Below are 16,680 nucleotides of genomic sequence, written 5' to 3'. Positions count from 1 at the left end.
CTCTTCTTTCCCTTTTTTCCCTTTCCCCGACAGCCACCCAAATCATCATCTCCTTTTGTTCTTATAATATGGGGCAGGGGAAACTGAGACATCCAGCAGACTCACTGTGTGGCCCTGGGGAAGCGACTTCATCCCTCTGCTTCCTCACTTATACAATATGGGCAAAACAGACTACGTAGGTCAATAGTTATTGACTGAGCCAACAAACCAAGGCAAACTCCTCTCAAAGTGATGACTGCTCCAGAGCCTGGGGGATGTCCCAAAAGGAAACAATCAAGATAGAGAGGTAAGCCACATGACATTTATAGGGAGCATGGCTGGAGCTCAACCACCCTGAGGAGGGTTGGGGGCTCAGGGACGTCACTGCTTCAAGGACATCTTCCAGGAGCCCAGTGCCTGCATGATCCAGGAGCGCCGCTGGTGGGAAGTGGGCAGGTTCTCACAGCTGGAGCTCCAGTGGTGCGTGGTGGCCGGGTAACACACCCACGAGTCCCCGTGCGGCAGCCAGGAGTTCTGCCAGCAGCTGGCCAGGATGTGGTCCTGGACCTGGGCCGCGTAGATGCACACTGATGCTTCTGGGTCATGTCTCAAGTTTTCCAGAGCTGCATCATGGGGAAGGGAGAAGCCTCCTGTTAAGATCCAGGGCCCCATGTGGGTCTCATACCTAATTATTTCCATCTCCGTGCCTTGGCTTAAGCACCCTCTGCTTGGCATCCCCTCATCTCACTTTCCTCCTGGCACTTCAAATTATTCACATTTTTCAGAGCCTGAATAAAAATCCGCCTCCTCCAGGAAGCCTTCTTGGACTGTCCCAACCTACCTTAATGCTGTCATCATATTCCTTGGTTACAAAGTGAGTCAGTCCCCACTTAAGAGTCACCCTGCACTAAACGGCTTTCAGTCTCGCTTTTGAGCCTCATTTCCTTAATGAGATTGTGAGCTCCCCTAGGGTAAGGCTGTGTTCTGTCTCTTGGTAACCCAGTGGTACTTAATGCTATACTCATCCTGGATTAAAAACGAGTAAAACTGGCCAGGCGCAGTGGCTCATGCCTGTAATCCCAGTACTTTGGGAGGCAGAAGCAGGTGGATCACTTGAGGTCAGGAGTTTGAGACCAGCCTGGCCAACATGGTGAAACCCTGTCTCTACTGAATATACAAAAATTAGCCAGGCACAGTGTATGCCTGTAGTCCCAGCTGCTTGCCAGGCTGAAGCAGGAGAATCACTTGAACCAGGAGGGGGAGGTTGCAGTGAGCCAAGATCGTGCCACTTCTCTCCAGCCTGGCCAACAGAGTGAGACTCCATCTCAAAACAAACAAACAAACAAAAAACTAGTACAACTGAACTGAGTTGAAGACCCTTGTCTTGGGACACATCCCTTCCCTTTCCCTATTATCCACTGTGATTCTACTCGCTCTCTCACTGTCCCCTGAAATCTCACCAACGCGGGGCATGACTTACCAGCTTTCACTTCATTCAGACGATCTTCTGTCATTATGCTCTCCATGCAGGGGACCAGGGACCCTTGAGTGTAATCCAAGAAGTGAGGGCATTTGTCTTCTGACTTCGACCCCATCCCAACCCACTCTTAGACCAGAGCTCCTCAGAGATGCTTTTCCCATTATCCTCCAACCCCACACATGAGGACACAAAACTTCATTTGAACCCTGGGACACATTCCCCAAGAGGGGTCCTGAAAAGGATGGCTGGTCCAGTGGGCAGGATGGCACCAGGATAGGGGCAGTATCTGGGCTGCAGCTGACTCTGACAGTGCAGCCTCAGGCTAGCCCAGTACCCAGGCTGGGGCTCAGTTTCCTCATCTGTGACACAGGGAAGTGCTGCCTCTGCTGTCCACCTCTATGGGGAATTTGAGCAGTAATAACATGTAAGACACTGAGCACCTTGCATACTTGTCAGGCATGGCTATAGCAGGGCCCCGGAGGGCTGAGACTCAGCTATGCTAGGTCAAGGATATGTTTCTGATGACTCCTCTGAGGCATTGCTCATCCCTCCCTTGCTCCCAGCCTGTGAGCCTGGCTCCTGCAGTACTTGCAGGTCCTTGAATGGGCTGTACCTCTCAGAAGGTCCTTCCTTCACTATTGTTTTTTGTTTGTTTGTTTGTTTGTTTGTTTGTTTGTTTTAGACAGTGTTGCCCAGGCTAGAGTGCAGTGGCATGATCATAGCGCACTGCAGCCTCAAACTCCTGAGCTCAAGCAGTCCTCCTGCCTCAGTCTCCTGAGTAGCTAGGACTATAAGCATTTGCCACTATGCCCAGCTAACTTTTTTAGTATTTGTTTTTTGTAGAGATGGGGTCTTGCTATATTGCTTAAGCTACTCTCAAATTCCTGCCCTTAAATGATCCTCTCACCTTGACTCCCCAAAGGACTGGGATTACAGGAGTGAGCCACCCTCCCTGGCCCCTCACTTCGTTTCCTGGTAATTCCTATTTGTCCTTGAATATTCAATTTAATAAGTGGTTCCTCCAGGAAGTCCTTCCTTGCTCCGGATAAGTTAGGTGCTTCTCTAAGTTTCCTGAGTATCTGTGAGCTTTTCTCTATCTGTTCATACCATATTGTATTTTACTTGTGATTTATTAATTTTATCTCTCACCAGACCAGAAGTTACTTAATCTTAGATCCACTGAGGGGTGAGAGTGCGAGGGCAAGGATCTTAGCATCCTAAAATTGCAGGCAAAATTGTATACATACGTGCACTCTTTTCAGGGGAGTATTCATAATTTTCTTCAGAGTCTCACAAAAAAGCCATAACTCAAAAAAGGTTAATAATCACTGCACTGCTCTGGGAGTTATCTATGGGCAGATCCAGGCTCTACTCAACTCTGTTTCCCCAGCACAGGCCCTGACATAGAGATGATTCCCAGGGTGTTCGACCCTCCATTTTAGAAGTGATTAATTTGGAGCAAGATTTAAAGAAATCAGCACATAGGAAGTAGATGTCTCTGTGCAGCCCTCACATTCTAAGGGATGCCTCCAGTCCTGGGCATTTTTCTTCTGCCCCAGCACGATCATGTTAACAGCCACCCCCTATCACCACACACCTTCATCAGCATCACCTCCTGAAGGGCTCTTTGTCGTTCTAGCCTAAGCATCATACCTCTCACAGAGTAGGGAATCAACGTTTGCTAAATAAACCAGCAGATGGGTGGATGGATGACTGGATGGGTGAAAACAGCAAATTAACTTGGGAAAGGTACTAAAAGAAATATCACTTCACAAATGGGATCATTTCCAAGCCTCTTTGCAACAAGGTCTCCTGGCCCTTGATGAAGGGCATGTGGTTATTTGGAGGGAGGGGTGAGTAATGGGAGGAGACACACCCACTTGCCATCAGAAGGGTCCTGTGGGGCCTCTGGTCAAGGGGAACGTGCTTTTGTTTGTTTGTTTGTTTGTTTGTTTCAAAAAGGCAGAGTTTGGGAATATGGGAAATAGAAGAATGAAGATTGCTAACATTGAGCACCTGTATGTGCCATCCCTCTCCCGCTTTTAAAAAATATTCTCATTCAGTCTGTGAAACAGGAGGTGATCCCTATCTTACAGATGAGGAAACTGAGGCTCAGTAGGAGTAAATGATCCAGTTAGCGTGACACAGGAAGGGAACCATGGAACTGAGATTCTACTTGACTCTTTTCACCATGGTACTTGGCTCCTCCTGCTGTTGGCAATGGGGGATTTGCCCAGGCTCCTGCTAGGCTTGTACCCATGCTGTACTCCAGAGAAAAGCAGCAGTTCTGCCATGTACAGTTGCCAAGGTTGTGACCTGCACAAAGACTTCAGACTGAACCCAGCCTGTGGCTCACTTCCTAAGCCATGATCTTAGAGCGGGGAAAACCATTCTAGTTTGCACCATGGCTGTCTGCTGGCCAAGCCTTGCACCCAAAGGGGGGCATCCACCCAAGTGCTGGAAGGGCTAGCAGCCTGGGAGGAAACAAATCAGAGAGCAGGCAGAGCCCTGGCAGCAGGATGACTTATGCCGGGGCAGGTTACCTATGAACATGACTGAGCACTTCCGGAGGGAGGCCCGTGAGTTCTTGGCATATTCCAGGCTCTGGCTGAGGAATATGAAGGCGCTGTCTTGGTGGGTGTTCACCTAGGACAAAAAGAAACCCCAAAAGTGCTGGCCCCTCAGAGGAACCAATTGCCCATCCACCCTTCTTGAAGGTAGGAATGGTGACCCTCGCCCCCTGCCTCCTAAATACATCTGCTGCCTCTGCATGAGCCCCCCAGAGGCCAGAGCTTATCTCCTCTTAGCTGATTAGAACAATCACTTCGATGATGTTCCTGCCTTGGGTGTCTCCTCTTCCAATTTGTCCCCGTGCTGCAGTCAGAGTGAAAGTTCTAAAATGCAGAACCAGCCAGAGATGGAAATGGACATGGCATATGAGGGACATAGGTAAGGAGATAGTTTGACAAGGGTGAAGGATTCAAGGTATAGAGCAATGGGGATAAACTGGAGAGTTAGGGGGTCTTAAAAGCCCTTAAAAGCCAGACAAAAATAGGGCTTACTCGTACATTAGGAAATAGGAAGACAACATTGATTTATTCTTAATAGGACAGTGAGAAAGCCATGTTTTGGGTAAAATAGTCTGACAGAGGTAGTCAGGATGGATTTGACAGGTAGAAAGTGGGAGAAAGTTGTCCAGCTAAGGAGCTTGTCCAGCTAAGGAGCTGTTGAGGGAGAAGATGAGAAATCTGATCTGATAACTCTCCTGTTGATGACCTATGTATATCAAGGTCTAAACTCCTAGGCCTGGCATGCAAAGCTTCATGATCATATTCTGGGTCTGACCTTCCTTCCAAGTCTCAGTTCTTTCCACTGACTCCACCTGTCATGCCCACCATGCTGCACTCTGAGGACATGGCCAGCTATCCCCAGATCTGCACCCTCTACAAGAAATTGCTCCTATTTGGAGTGCCCTTCCCACTCTTCTTCACATCATAAACTCCCTCTCACTCTTTAAACCTCAGCTCAGATGCCACCTCCTCCCTGAAGCCTTCCACAGCCCTTAGGCAGAGCTCCATCCCACCACCCTTGATGTTTCTAGCAGATCTTGCTCATCTTTCTTCATGACACCTATGACACCATGCTGTAATTATCTATATTTATCTCCCCTCACTGTATCTGGAGCTCCCCCAAGAGAAGGGCCGTTTCACTCAGCTCAGAGTCTCAGCACCCTGGACAGGGCCTGGCTTGCAACAGGTGCCCAAAAAGTGTCAGATGAATGAATAAACAAATGAATGAACTGGTTACCAGCCCCTTCTTAAAGCTAAGCCTGGAGATTGACCTTCAAATGAGCAAGCTCTTGATGGCCTGAAGAGCAAAGAAGAAACTGCGGACTCAAAGAAGAAACTGAGGACCTGTAGAGGTCACAAGCTGGCAGCCACGGGCCACAGGAGCCTGCAGAGCAATGACAGGCACAGTGTTTAGAAGGTGCTACATCTGGCCAGGTGTGGTGGCTCATGCTTGTAATCCCAGAATTTTGGGAGGCCAAGGCGGGCAGATCACCTGAGGTCAGGAGTTCGAGACCAGTCTGACTAACATGGAGAAACCCCGTCTAAAAATACAAAATTAGGGCGTGGTGGCGTATGCCTGTAATCCCAGCTACTCAGGAGGCTGAGGCAGGAGAATCACTTGAACCCAGGAGTTGGAGGTTGCGGTGAGCAGAGATCACACCATTGCACTCCAGTTTGGGCAACAAGAGTGAAACTCCATTAAAAAAAAAAAAAAAAGGCCGGGCGCAGTGGCTCACGCCTGTAATCCCAGCACTTTAGGAGGCCAAGGCGGGTGGATCACGAGGTCAGGAGATCGAGACCATCCTGGCTAACATGGTGAAACCCCATCTCTACTAAAAATACAAAAAATTAGCCAGGCGTGGCAGCGGGCGCCTGTAGTCCCAGCTACTTGGGTGGCTGAGGCAGGAGAATGGTGTGAACCCAGGAGGCGGAGCTTGCAGTGAGCCGAGATCATGCCACTGCACTCTAGCCTGGGTGACTGAGCGAGACTCCGTCTCAAAAAAAAAAAAAGGAGCTACATTGAATGCTAATTCATGTCCTATAAAAATGTAGGCCGGGTGCAGTGGCTCACGCCTGTAATCCCAGCACTTTGGGAGGCGGAGGTGGGCAGATCGCCTGAGGTCAGGAGTTCGAGACCACCAGTCTGGCCAACATGGTGAAACCCCATCTCTACTAAAAACACAAAAAAATTAGCTGGGTGTCGAGGTGCACCCCTGTAATTCCAGCTACTTGGGAAGCCAACGCAGGAGAATCTCTCGAGCCCCCTAAAGTGGAGGTTGCAGTGAGCCGAGATCACACCACTCACTGCACTCCAGCCTGAATGACAAAGTGAGAGTCTGTCTCAAAAAAAAAAAAAAAAAAAAAAAAGGTTTCTAGTTTTTCTCATGAAACTAGAGGAGCTGGCAAGAGAGGGGCCTGCACGGTGAGCTTGAGCTCTTCACCCCTACCTTCAATGGGGCCTGGGCTCTTTAGGTTGCTCAGGGACCACCACTTCCACACCACTCATGATTATCTGCCTGGTCATTGGCCACCGTAAGCATTTGAATTAGTGACCCTGGCAGGCACTTCCTCCAGACCTCTATTTCCCACTGGAATGCGATGGTAATATCATTAGACCCTCAACTGCAGAGGCTTTGAGCATTACTGATAACGGTGGTGGCCAAGGAGCTTTTCTCAGTCCAGTAACAATTTGTGGCTTTGTGTATTTATGTTAGATTGGTGTGGGGAGTGATGGACTCCCCAGTCAGATGTCCCTTCACATAGAAAGGATTAATTCCCCCAGCTCTGGGCATCACCTGGACTGAGAACTGCCTGGCCCAAGGTCAAGTCCTTCCCAGGGTGACTGGCATCCAGTGACAGATGAACACAGGAGTGTACAGACCTGACCCCCAGACCAAATTTGGGAATCTCCTGGCAGTGTTGGCTGAGACCTCTGCTGAAGCTACATTGCAACTTGACTTCTCCCTTTGTTATTCCTGTTTCTTCCGCTCCCTTCCACGGGTATTGGTCCCAGGGGCACTCCCTCATGTGCTCACTGCTGCCCACAACAACAGGGAAGGTAGATTGAGACCGCAGGCAAAGCTTCCCAAATGACATGTGGAGGACTAGGCTTTATCCTGCAGAGTTGTGCTTCTGTGTGTGTGTGTGTGTGTGTGTGTGTGTGTGTGTGTGTGTGTGTGTATGTGCATGTGCGCGGCTTGCTCCTACCTCATGATGTTCACAGGTATTACCGAGAAAGGAAGCTCTGTGGTTAAATAAGTTTGGGAAACTATTATATAGACAACCATGAACACATTTCCTCAGCACAAAACATCTCAGAGCCTTTAGTATCCTGATGTCACTGCAAATCTCCAAGAGCAGAATGTCAGTTCAGTATTTCCCAAACTTACTTGTCTTCAAACTTCTTTTCCTCCCTCTGGGGTGTATTTTATGAGACTGGTGTTGCAGGTAATACACTCTGGGAATTGATGTTGTAGAAAAGGAGCCACTGCGGCCCTTGAGGCAGAGATCTCATACAAGCAGACTGTGTTTTAACAAGACCATTCTGATGGCCTGGGTGGGAAATGGATTGGAGCGGATGAAGTTAAAGGCTGGGAGATCCCTTGGGTGGCTGGGCCAATTAGCCTAACCAAGGGATGTCGGTGCCCTGAATTAAGGGCAATGACAGCGGCAGGGTGGGGAGGGAAAAGCAGATTCCAAGATACTCGGGATATTCAAGATTGATCAAGTGTGGAGGGTAAGGGAGATGAAGGAGCCCAAGATGATTCTAGGTTTCTGCTTGGGGGATATAGAGGGAAAAGGAGGAATTGAAAGGAAAAGGCACAGGCTCAAAAGAGACAAACTGAGCTTGAAGTGCCTGTGAGCTATGCAGGAAGCCACTGAACAGAGAACACTAGAAGTCGGGAGAGAAGCCAGAGGTGGAGATGAACATTCCAGAGCCAACAACTTGTAGTTGGTCATGGAAATAGGATGCTGGTGGGAAAAGAAGGAAGAGAGAGACACAGAACTAAGCACCTCCAACATGCTTGTAAGGAACCACTCTACTCTCTGGGAGCACTCACAAGGCACTTGCAAATTTTGGCCACTGTCTGCTGCTGGTTGTCCCAGGGCTTCCGGCTATAAGCTCTTTTTGGCAACTCCCAAGCCATGAAATAAGAACAGCGTAACAGGGTCTTCACACATTTCTGGGAACCAATAGGAAGAAAATATCAGAATTGTGGACAGCCAGACTATGGTCCAGAAAAAGGGATTTTGAAAACTCAGTTTCTTTTTGAAATTGTACAAGTGAAGCTGACCATTTTTAATTTTTTAAATTACTATTATTTTATTTTTATTTTGCACATGATTTAGGACCTTTTTCTTTTTTTATACATCAGCTATGACCAGAAGCTGGCCATGTTGAGGAAGAATCCTGATGTGGGCACCTTTAGAAAACAGACATGGCTGGACATACATAACCGCCCCCAGGATTGTTTGCGACTCTGGCTTGGTTAAGGTAAAAAGAGGTGCACCCACAGGGCCCGAGTGAGGGCTAGAGGCTGCAGGGCTCACGCACACTCACCTGGCTCACCTTGGCGTTGCCCTCCTGCATGGTCAGCAGTAGGGGCACCAAGGTGCTGACCAGCTGCTCCTCCATGGCCTGGGTGCGTGGTGCCCGAAGTTTCTGGACCACCTTCCCATACAGGTTGATGCAGGAAGAGCGCACGTCCTCTCGTGACTGGGGAAGACCAAAGGCTCAGAGGGAGTCCCTCCTCTGGGACACCACTCACTGCGGCTGATCCAGAGCCATTGTTCCCCTCACTCAAGCCTAGGTCTGGAGCTCTCCTGACTCTTCCCAGCCAGGCCCCCACTAACCTAAAAGGCACCTGAGTGCTAAGTAGGAAAATGCCTTCCTCCCCTCCTCTGCTAGGGGCAGTTTAAAGAAAAAAAAAAATCTGGCCAGGTGCTGTGTCTCATGCCTGTAATCCCAGCACTTTGGGAGGCTGAGGCAGGGGGATCACGTGAGTCCAGGAGTTCAAGACCAGCCTGGGCAAGATGGGGAGACTCCCATCTCTACAAAAAATGCAAAATTAGCTGGGCATTGGTGGTGCATGCCCATAGTCCCAGCTATCAGGAGGCTGAGGTGCGAGAATTGCTTAAGCCAGGGAGGTCGAGCTGGGATCTTGCCACTGCACTCCAGCCTGGGTGCCAGACCAAGACCCTGTCTTTAAAACAAAAAGTACCCCCTCTAGATGAACCAGTCACAATAAGATGATCCTCTCTGGGGAGACTCGATTGTGAAAGGGCTTCCTCCGTCAGAACCAGTTAGAATAAGGAACCTTTACAAAAAGATGTGGACCAGCTGGGACAAAGTTCCTCTCCCAGTAGGCTGACCCATCCCTGCCCAGGTCCCAGTGGGGGCACAGGAGGCAATGCAGCCCCCAAGGTAGAAAGGACCCCCTCTCGATCCCTCCCGCTCCTTCGCTCTGTGGGGTCCTCACGTCGCTGAAGTGCGGTAGCAGGATCTGCAGCATCTCCACATAGACCGCACTGTCCATCAGCTTCCGGTCCCGCCCCTTGAAGACGGCCTTGAGGTTGTGGACTGCTTCCACCACCAGCATCCCATCCACATTCTTCAGGCCCTTCACCATGGAGGGCAGGAGGGCCTGCACCTTGGCAGTCTGCGGGGCAGGAACATTTGGGATGAGGGCTCCTACCTGAGCTAGCAAGTAGGAAGAGACCCAGCCTCTGATTCACTGAAATGAACTTGGTGACCCAATCCCCACTTCCAGGCCTTGGCCTATGCCGTCCCACCTGCCTGGAATACCCTCACCCAACCTCTTGCTGCTCCTCAAAGCCCTCTTTGGCCTCACTGACTCCTTGGCTGGGACCCCTGAGGCCCTTTGCTGCCTACCCCCTTCCTTGGTTCTAGGCAGATGACACGCTGTGTCATTAGTTAGCTTTCTGAGTCTATGTTCTGTCCTTTCATAGCAGCTACATCATGAACTGCAACAATGCCTGGTAGAGAAAAACAAAGCACTTTTAAAAATGCTAATGATGCACCAACAATCTGGGCTCAGTTTCCTGATCTGTAAAATAGGAATACTTGTGCCACCCTTTGCCCTTCCTATACACACTGCCTTTAGAATCATTGTGAAAAACCTAGATTAGAAACTATTCAAAAGGAATAAAATAGATAGATTTTTAAAGGATATCTATTTTAGAGATGGAGCAACTGAGGCTGAGATAGAAATGGTCTCTGATTCCAGCTGTGGGCTTCTCAGGGACTATAATGGCCAAGCTCTGTCCTTCCTCCAGCCTGGGGCCTGGGTGGGCCAGGCTTTGCTCCGCCTCCCACTCACCTTGTCAGTCCTGCGGGCCAGGATGACCAGGCCTCGAATGGACAGCACCTTCATGATGGGGTCATGGTGGCTCAGGCCTTCTGCCATCCGCCCCAGGGAGTATTCCTCGGGGATCCGGCGCACCTGCTCCATCTGGAGGAGCTGAGGGAGCAAAGGGTCATTACTTCCCAGGCTGAGGCGGGCAGGGCAGCCCCCTGGCCTCCCATGCACTGGGATTGCACATTGGATAACAGGCTCAGCTCTGCCCAGAGCTTCAGACTTGCGAAACCAACAGATTGCTGGAAGTCTCCGTCTGGTGTCCCTCAGCACCGTGCAGCAAAGCTGAGTGTGTCACTCTCCAGCTCCAAGCCCCTATGACTGCCCGTTGTTGCCTTTACTGTCAGGCCTCTGCCTGCCCTGTGGCCTCATTAACAGCAGCATGCCCACCCCCCAGCCCACACCCTCACCACCAGTCAGCCAGCTTCCAACCAAGCTGTCCCCTGTTCCCTGAACTACCCAGGCTGTTCCACCCCTTCTGTGCTGGCAAAATGCCCTTCTGCTGGGATGCCACCTCCACTCTGACCCCTGCCACCTCACAGGGCTCCAACCAAAACTCAGAGCCTTGAAGCTAGGCTTGACATTGCCCCTGGCCTCATTTAGGCTGAGTGCCTTCTTCCCTGGGGCCCTAGGTGCCCTGGGCTTCCTCCCGAAGCAACACCTGGAAACCTTCAGTGCCTCCATCTGCCTCCCCTGTCCAACGGGGCGCTTCTCTGAGGACAAAACCCGAGTTGTTCCTCCATGGGCCCCTGTTAACTGACATCAACTCTGGTGCGGAATATGTGCTTAGGGACTGCTTGCTGCATGAGTTCAGGTCCAACGTGAATCTTGGCTCGGGCTGGGCACGGTGGCTCATGCCTGTAATCCCAGCAACTCAGGAGGTCAAGGTGGGTGAGTCACCTGAGGTATAGAGTTCGAGACCAGCCTGGGCAACATGGTGAAACCCCCGTCTCTACTAAAAATACAAAAAATTAGCCGGGTGTGGTGGCATGCGCCCCAGCTACTCCGGAGGCTAAGGCAGGAGAATCACTTGAACCTAGGAGGCGGAGGTTGCAGTGAGCCAAGATCACACCACCGCACTCCAGCCTGGGCAACAAGAGCAAGACTCCACCTGGAGAAAATAAAAGAAAGGAAGGAAGGAATGGGAAGGAAGGAAGGAAGGAAGGAAGGAAGGAAGGAAGGAAGGAAGGAAGGAAGGAAGGAAGGAAGGAAGGAAGGAAGGAAGGAAGGAAGGAAGGAAGGAAGGAAGGAAGGAAGGAAGGAAGGAAGGAAGGAAGGAAGGAAGGAAGGAAGGAAGGAAGGAAGAGAAAGAAAGAAAGAAAGAAAGAAAGAAAGAAAGAAAGAAAGAAAGAAAGAAAGAAAGAAAGAAAGAAAGAAAGAAAAAAAAGAAAGAAAGAAAGCCGGCCGGGCGAGGTGGCTGACACCTGTAATCCCAGCACTTTGAGAGGCTGAGGCAGGTAAATCACCTGAGGTCGGGAGTTTGAGACAGCCTGGCCAACTTGGGGAAACCCCGTCTCTACTAAAAATACAAAAATTAGCTGGGCATGGTGGCGGGTGCCTGTAATCCCAGCCACTCAGGAGGCTGAGGCATGAGAATCACTTGAACCTGGGAGGTGGAGGTTGCAGTGAGCCAAGATGGCCCCACTACACTCCAGCCTGGGTGACAAGAGCGAAATTCCATCTAAAAAAGAAAAGAAACTTGACTCCTTTCCTCCTTAGGCGTGCCCTCCTCTTGCACTCCCTGTGGCAGGGTTAGCACTACCAGCCCCCCATCGTCCAAGCTGCACACCAGCCTCACCTTCATCTCCCTCCTCTCCCCCACTGGCCTCCGCACCCACAGCAGCCAACAGGTCTTCAATGCCCACTGCATCACTCTCATAAACGCTTCTCCCCTCCATGCTCTTGCCTGACATCTCCTGTGACTGTGGGGCCCATGGGTCTGCATTGTGGGAGGAAAGAGCTGGGGAGAGGCAGACTGGAGGAGGGGGCAGGACAGGTCACCAGGGGGAGGAGGCAGAAAAGGAGGGGCTCCACCTATCCCCCGCCCTCCACCAATTTACACCACCAATATTCAGGCCTGCTGTGCACAGCTTCTGGGCTGGGCACTGGAGACACGGAAAAGAGTCACGAGAACCCTAACAGCAATTTAACTGACTCACAGATAGCACTTCCTATGTGCCAGGCACTGTTCTAAGTGCTTTATGTGAACTCACTATCCTCATCAAAACTCTAGGAGATGGTCATCATTGCCATACTACAGGTGAGGAAACTGAGGCACAGGCAGGTTAAGTGACTTGCCCAAGGTGGCACAGCTCCCTTAAGGAGTTCACTGCCACTGGGAGAAGGGAGCACACACACCATCACAGCAGAGAGGGTGACAGGAAGCCAGGGCAGAGGGGATGAGCTGCGGGTGGGGGGCAGCGTCTGAGCTACATCAAAGCACCACGGCTTTAATGGGGGGCTGACTCTGGCCAGGAGCAGGCACCTCTTCTGGGGAGGTGGAGAAGACTGAACCTGGGCGAAGACCCTTGCTGCAGGGAGGAAGGGCCGCTGCTCAGGAGTCCAGGGAATGCTGGGGACAAGTTAAACCTAGAGTCCCTGACCTTGTGGTGGACATAGGAATGCCCCATAAGGTCTGGCAAGATCCAACCTCCCTCCCCTCATACAAAAACCCATGTGGTAGCCACTAACAGACTTAGAAGTGCCTCTCCCAAGAGGCTGACCAAAATAGAGGACTGTGTCCGGCAGGCCTGCTCTGAATCTCTCTGGACTCTCTGAGCTCTGTGACCTTGAAAAATTCCCCTTAACTCCCCTAAGCATGGGTGTCACAAATCCTTCTCGGCAGGGTTGCTGTGCAGATTAGTGAGATAACATTTGAAAGAGGTCAACACAAGTGTTTGGCACGTTGTAGGCCTGTAAGAAATGGTAGTTTCCCTTTCTCTTTCCCTCATCATGGTCAGGGAAATTGGAGTTAGAACTGGGTGGAGCTGGGGCTGGAACCCAGGACTCCCAACCCCAGGGCCAGGGTTGTTCTCCCTGGAGGTGACACATTCTGCTGGTACCTGCAGAGCCAGGCAGTGTTTATTCATCCATCCCATCCCCACTTCTTGGGGCACCTGGGGGTGCAATGCCAATGTGACATGGCCCCTTCTCCCAACTCACAGCCCACCTGGAGTGGCAGAAAAGATGACAAAAGCACCTAGGATGTCGATGCTGCCTCTTGTTCATTTGGCAAACTTTCAGGTTCAGCTTAAATGTCATCTCCTCCAGGAAGCCCTCCTTAACCTTCACACTATCCAAGCAGACAATGAGCCTCCTGCCTCTGACCCTCACTATACAGACCCTGGTGATAGCCCAGACCTGCCTCATGACAACTATCAGGTCACAAGAGCTAGGTAAGCATGGTGGTTAAAAGAGTGGGTTTTACACTGTCAGTCAACAGACAAATGGATAAACAAAATGTGGTATGTACATGAAATGAAATATTCAGCTTTAAGAAGAAAGGAAATTTTGGCCAGGGGCGGTGGCTCACGCCTGTAATCCCAGCACTTTGGGAGGCCGAGGCGGGCGGATCATTTGAGGTCAGGAGTTCAAGACCAGCCTGACCAACATGGGGAAACCCTGTCTCTACTAAAAATACAAAAATTAGCCGGACATCGTGGCGCTTGCTTGTAATCCCAGCTACTCAGGAGGCTGAGACAGAAGAATTGCTTGAGTCTGGGAGGCAGAAGTTGCAGTGAGTCAAAATCACGCCACTGCACTCCAGCTTGGGCAACAGAGCAAGACTCCATCTCAAAAAAAAAAAAAAAAAGTAAGGAAATTCTGACGCATGCAACAATTATAGATAAATCTTGAAGACATTATGTTTAGGGAAACAGTCAGGCACAAAAGGACAAATATTGTATGATTCCACTTACATAAGATACCTAGAAAAGGCAAATTCATAGAGATAGAGAGTAGAATAGAGATTACTAGGGGCTGGGGGAGGTGGAACAGGGAGTTTGCATTTAGTGGGTGTCGAGTTTCAGTAGTGAAAGATACGAAAGTTCTGGAGATGAATAGTAGTGATGGTTGCATAACAATATGAATATATTAATGTCATTGAACTGTACACCTGAAACGGTTAAAATGGCAAATTTTATGTTACGTATATTTTACCATGTTTTTTTAAAAACTAAAAGGAAAGGGGAGGGTTTTAGAGCCCGAATGTCTGGATTTGAATCCTGGATCTGCCACTTACAAGCTGTCTGGTCTTGGGAAAGTTTCTTAAATTGATGCCTCGGGGTTTTTTTCTCTAAAATGGGGCATAGAATAGTATCCGAGTCATAAGATTAGTGTGAGACCAAATGAATCAGTGTGTGTAAAGCTCTTAGAACATGCTTGGAAGACAGTAAGTGCTCAATAAATATTAGCTATTATTGTTAGCAAGTCCCTCTCTTCCAGGTCTGTCCCTACCAACTGCTCCTGACTCACCTCTCCCCAGCACCTCCCCAACACACACTCAGCTTAGATGTCACCTCCTCCAGGAAACCCTCCTTCCCTGATGCCTCCCTCCCTCAAGTCACTTGTTTCCCTACCACAGCCTGGATGGCCCCATCATAGCCCAAGTCACTCACTGGCATCACTCCCATGTTATAACTGGGGTGTCCTCTGTGTCCTCTGCCACACCAAAAGTTCCTTGAGGGCAGGGTAGAGTCAAATTCACCTTTATATGTCTGGTGCCTGACACACAGAGGTGCCCAGCAAAGGTTGTTGGTTCCCTGGGCACTAGGGGAGTCTGGTTAAGAGTGGAATGGGGTAAAGGGTGGAGAGACAGGGAGAGGAGGGAGGGAGACTAACAAGGTCATCATAGTCAAGAGAAATCACGCCCATGGGAAGGCTTTGTAAACTATAAAGTACTGTTTACATAGGAGAAATGACCAGTGACGTGAACCGAGACCCGGGAGGAGCTCCCGCGGTGTACCAGCTGCCCCTGTTGGTACCTCCACGAAGAAGGCGGTGGCCGTGATCTTGTGCTTCTCGTCGCCTCGCTCCAGGAGCGGGATGAGCAGGTAGAGGATGCGGCACAGCTCCTGGCAGGAGTAGTGCACCATGGCCCTGGGGGTGAGGAGGAGGAGCAGTCCCCTCAGGTCTCCAGCCCCAGGGGGACCTGTGGGGGGAAGTTGCTTGTGACACTGGAAATCCTGGGTAAGCCAGGATCACCTGGATTCGGGCATTCCCAGGATTTTCCACCTGGGTGGGATCTCAGAGGTCATCTGGTTTCACTGCTTCATTTAACAGATGAAGAAACTGAAGCCCAGAAGGGGAAAGAGATTTGCCTGAGGGCACAGCACAAATCAATAAGAGAGGCAGGCTGAAGACCCTCAGCTGCACAGGACCACGTCAGGCAGCAGAGCGAGGAAGGAGAGGGTGTGAAGGCCCACTCACCAAGCACCAGGCAGCAGGCACACGCTTTCACATTGTTACTCCATCTGATCCTTCGAAGCAGGTTACTGTTATTATCCCCATTTCATAGGTGAGGAAACAGAGGCTCTAAGTGTGAACTGCCCACGGTCACAGAGCTAGAAAATGGCAGAGCTGGAGCCCCAACCGAGGGCTCACGTTCCAGCTGCCTGGTTCATTCTACGAAGCCAGTGGTCCTCTAAGTGCCACCCCCACCCAACCAGAGCATCAGCACCAGCTGGAAGCTTGTTAGAAGTGAGCCATCCCAGGCCAGGCATGGTGGCTCAGGCCTGACCACTTTGGGAGGCTGAGACGGGCAGATCATTTGAGGTTAGGAGTTCAAGACCAGCCTGGTCAACATGGTAAAACCCCGTCTCTACTAAAAATACAAAACAAATTGGCTGGGTGTGGTGGCGCATGCCTGAAATCCTAGCTACTTGGGAGGTTGAGGCAGGAGAATCACTTAAAACCCCAGAGGCAGAGGTTGCAGTGAGCCGACATCGTGCCACTGCACTCCAGCCTGGGTAACAGAGTGAGACTCCATCTCAAAAAAGAAGTGCACCATTCCAGATCCACTAAGCAGGAACTCTTAGGGTGGGGGCACAGCAACCAGTGTTTTAACAGGCCCGGCAGGTGATTCCATTGCACACTTAAGTCTGAGGAGCACTGCGTTACACTCCACCATCAGTGAATGTAGTGCAGTCTGGCAACCATGCCTGGAGTCTGGAATGAGACAGCTGGGTTCAAATCCTGGCCCCAGCACTAGCTGTGTCACTTGGGGAAAGATGCTTAACTTCTCTGGGCTTCCATTTCCTCATGTATAATGCTGGGA

General features: G+C 50.5%; 1 protein-coding gene across 11 annotated transcripts in view; it reads right to left on the bottom strand.

Annotated features, from left to right (window-relative positions):
- Positions 1-281: 281 nt before the first annotated feature.
- MROH7 (maestro heat like repeat family member 7) overlaps positions 282-16,680 on the bottom strand; it is a 74,138-nt gene continuing 57,739 nt past the window's right edge. For 8 of the 11 annotated variants that reach the window (XM_050802647.1, XM_050802642.1, XM_050802654.1 and 5 more), the window contains 8 exons: positions 15,389-15,503; positions 10,371-10,511; positions 9,510-9,689; positions 8,591-8,746; positions 8,091-8,213; positions 4,003-4,105; positions 1,460-1,522; positions 282-602 (listed from right to left, as the gene is read on the bottom strand). In XM_050802647.1, coding sequence (XP_050658604.1) covers positions 361-602; positions 1,460-1,522; positions 4,003-4,105; positions 8,091-8,213; positions 8,591-8,746; positions 9,510-9,689; positions 10,371-10,511; positions 15,389-15,503 — 1,123 coding nt within the window. In that variant the 3' untranslated portion in view covers positions 282-360. The remainder of the gene's footprint in view (positions 603-1,459; positions 1,523-4,002; positions 4,106-8,090; positions 8,214-8,590; positions 8,747-9,509; positions 9,690-10,370; positions 10,512-15,388; positions 15,504-16,680) is intronic. The other 3 variants (XM_050802653.1, XM_050802656.1, XM_050802657.1) reach the window with 3 other exon arrangements.

This window comes from Macaca thibetana, chromosome 1 (genome assembly GCF_024542745.1).
Source record: "Macaca thibetana thibetana isolate TM-01 chromosome 1, ASM2454274v1, whole genome shotgun sequence".
Classification (NCBI taxonomy): domain Eukaryota; kingdom Metazoa; phylum Chordata; class Mammalia; order Primates; family Cercopithecidae; genus Macaca; species Macaca thibetana.
This window is presented reverse-complemented; position numbering and strand designations above follow the sequence as displayed.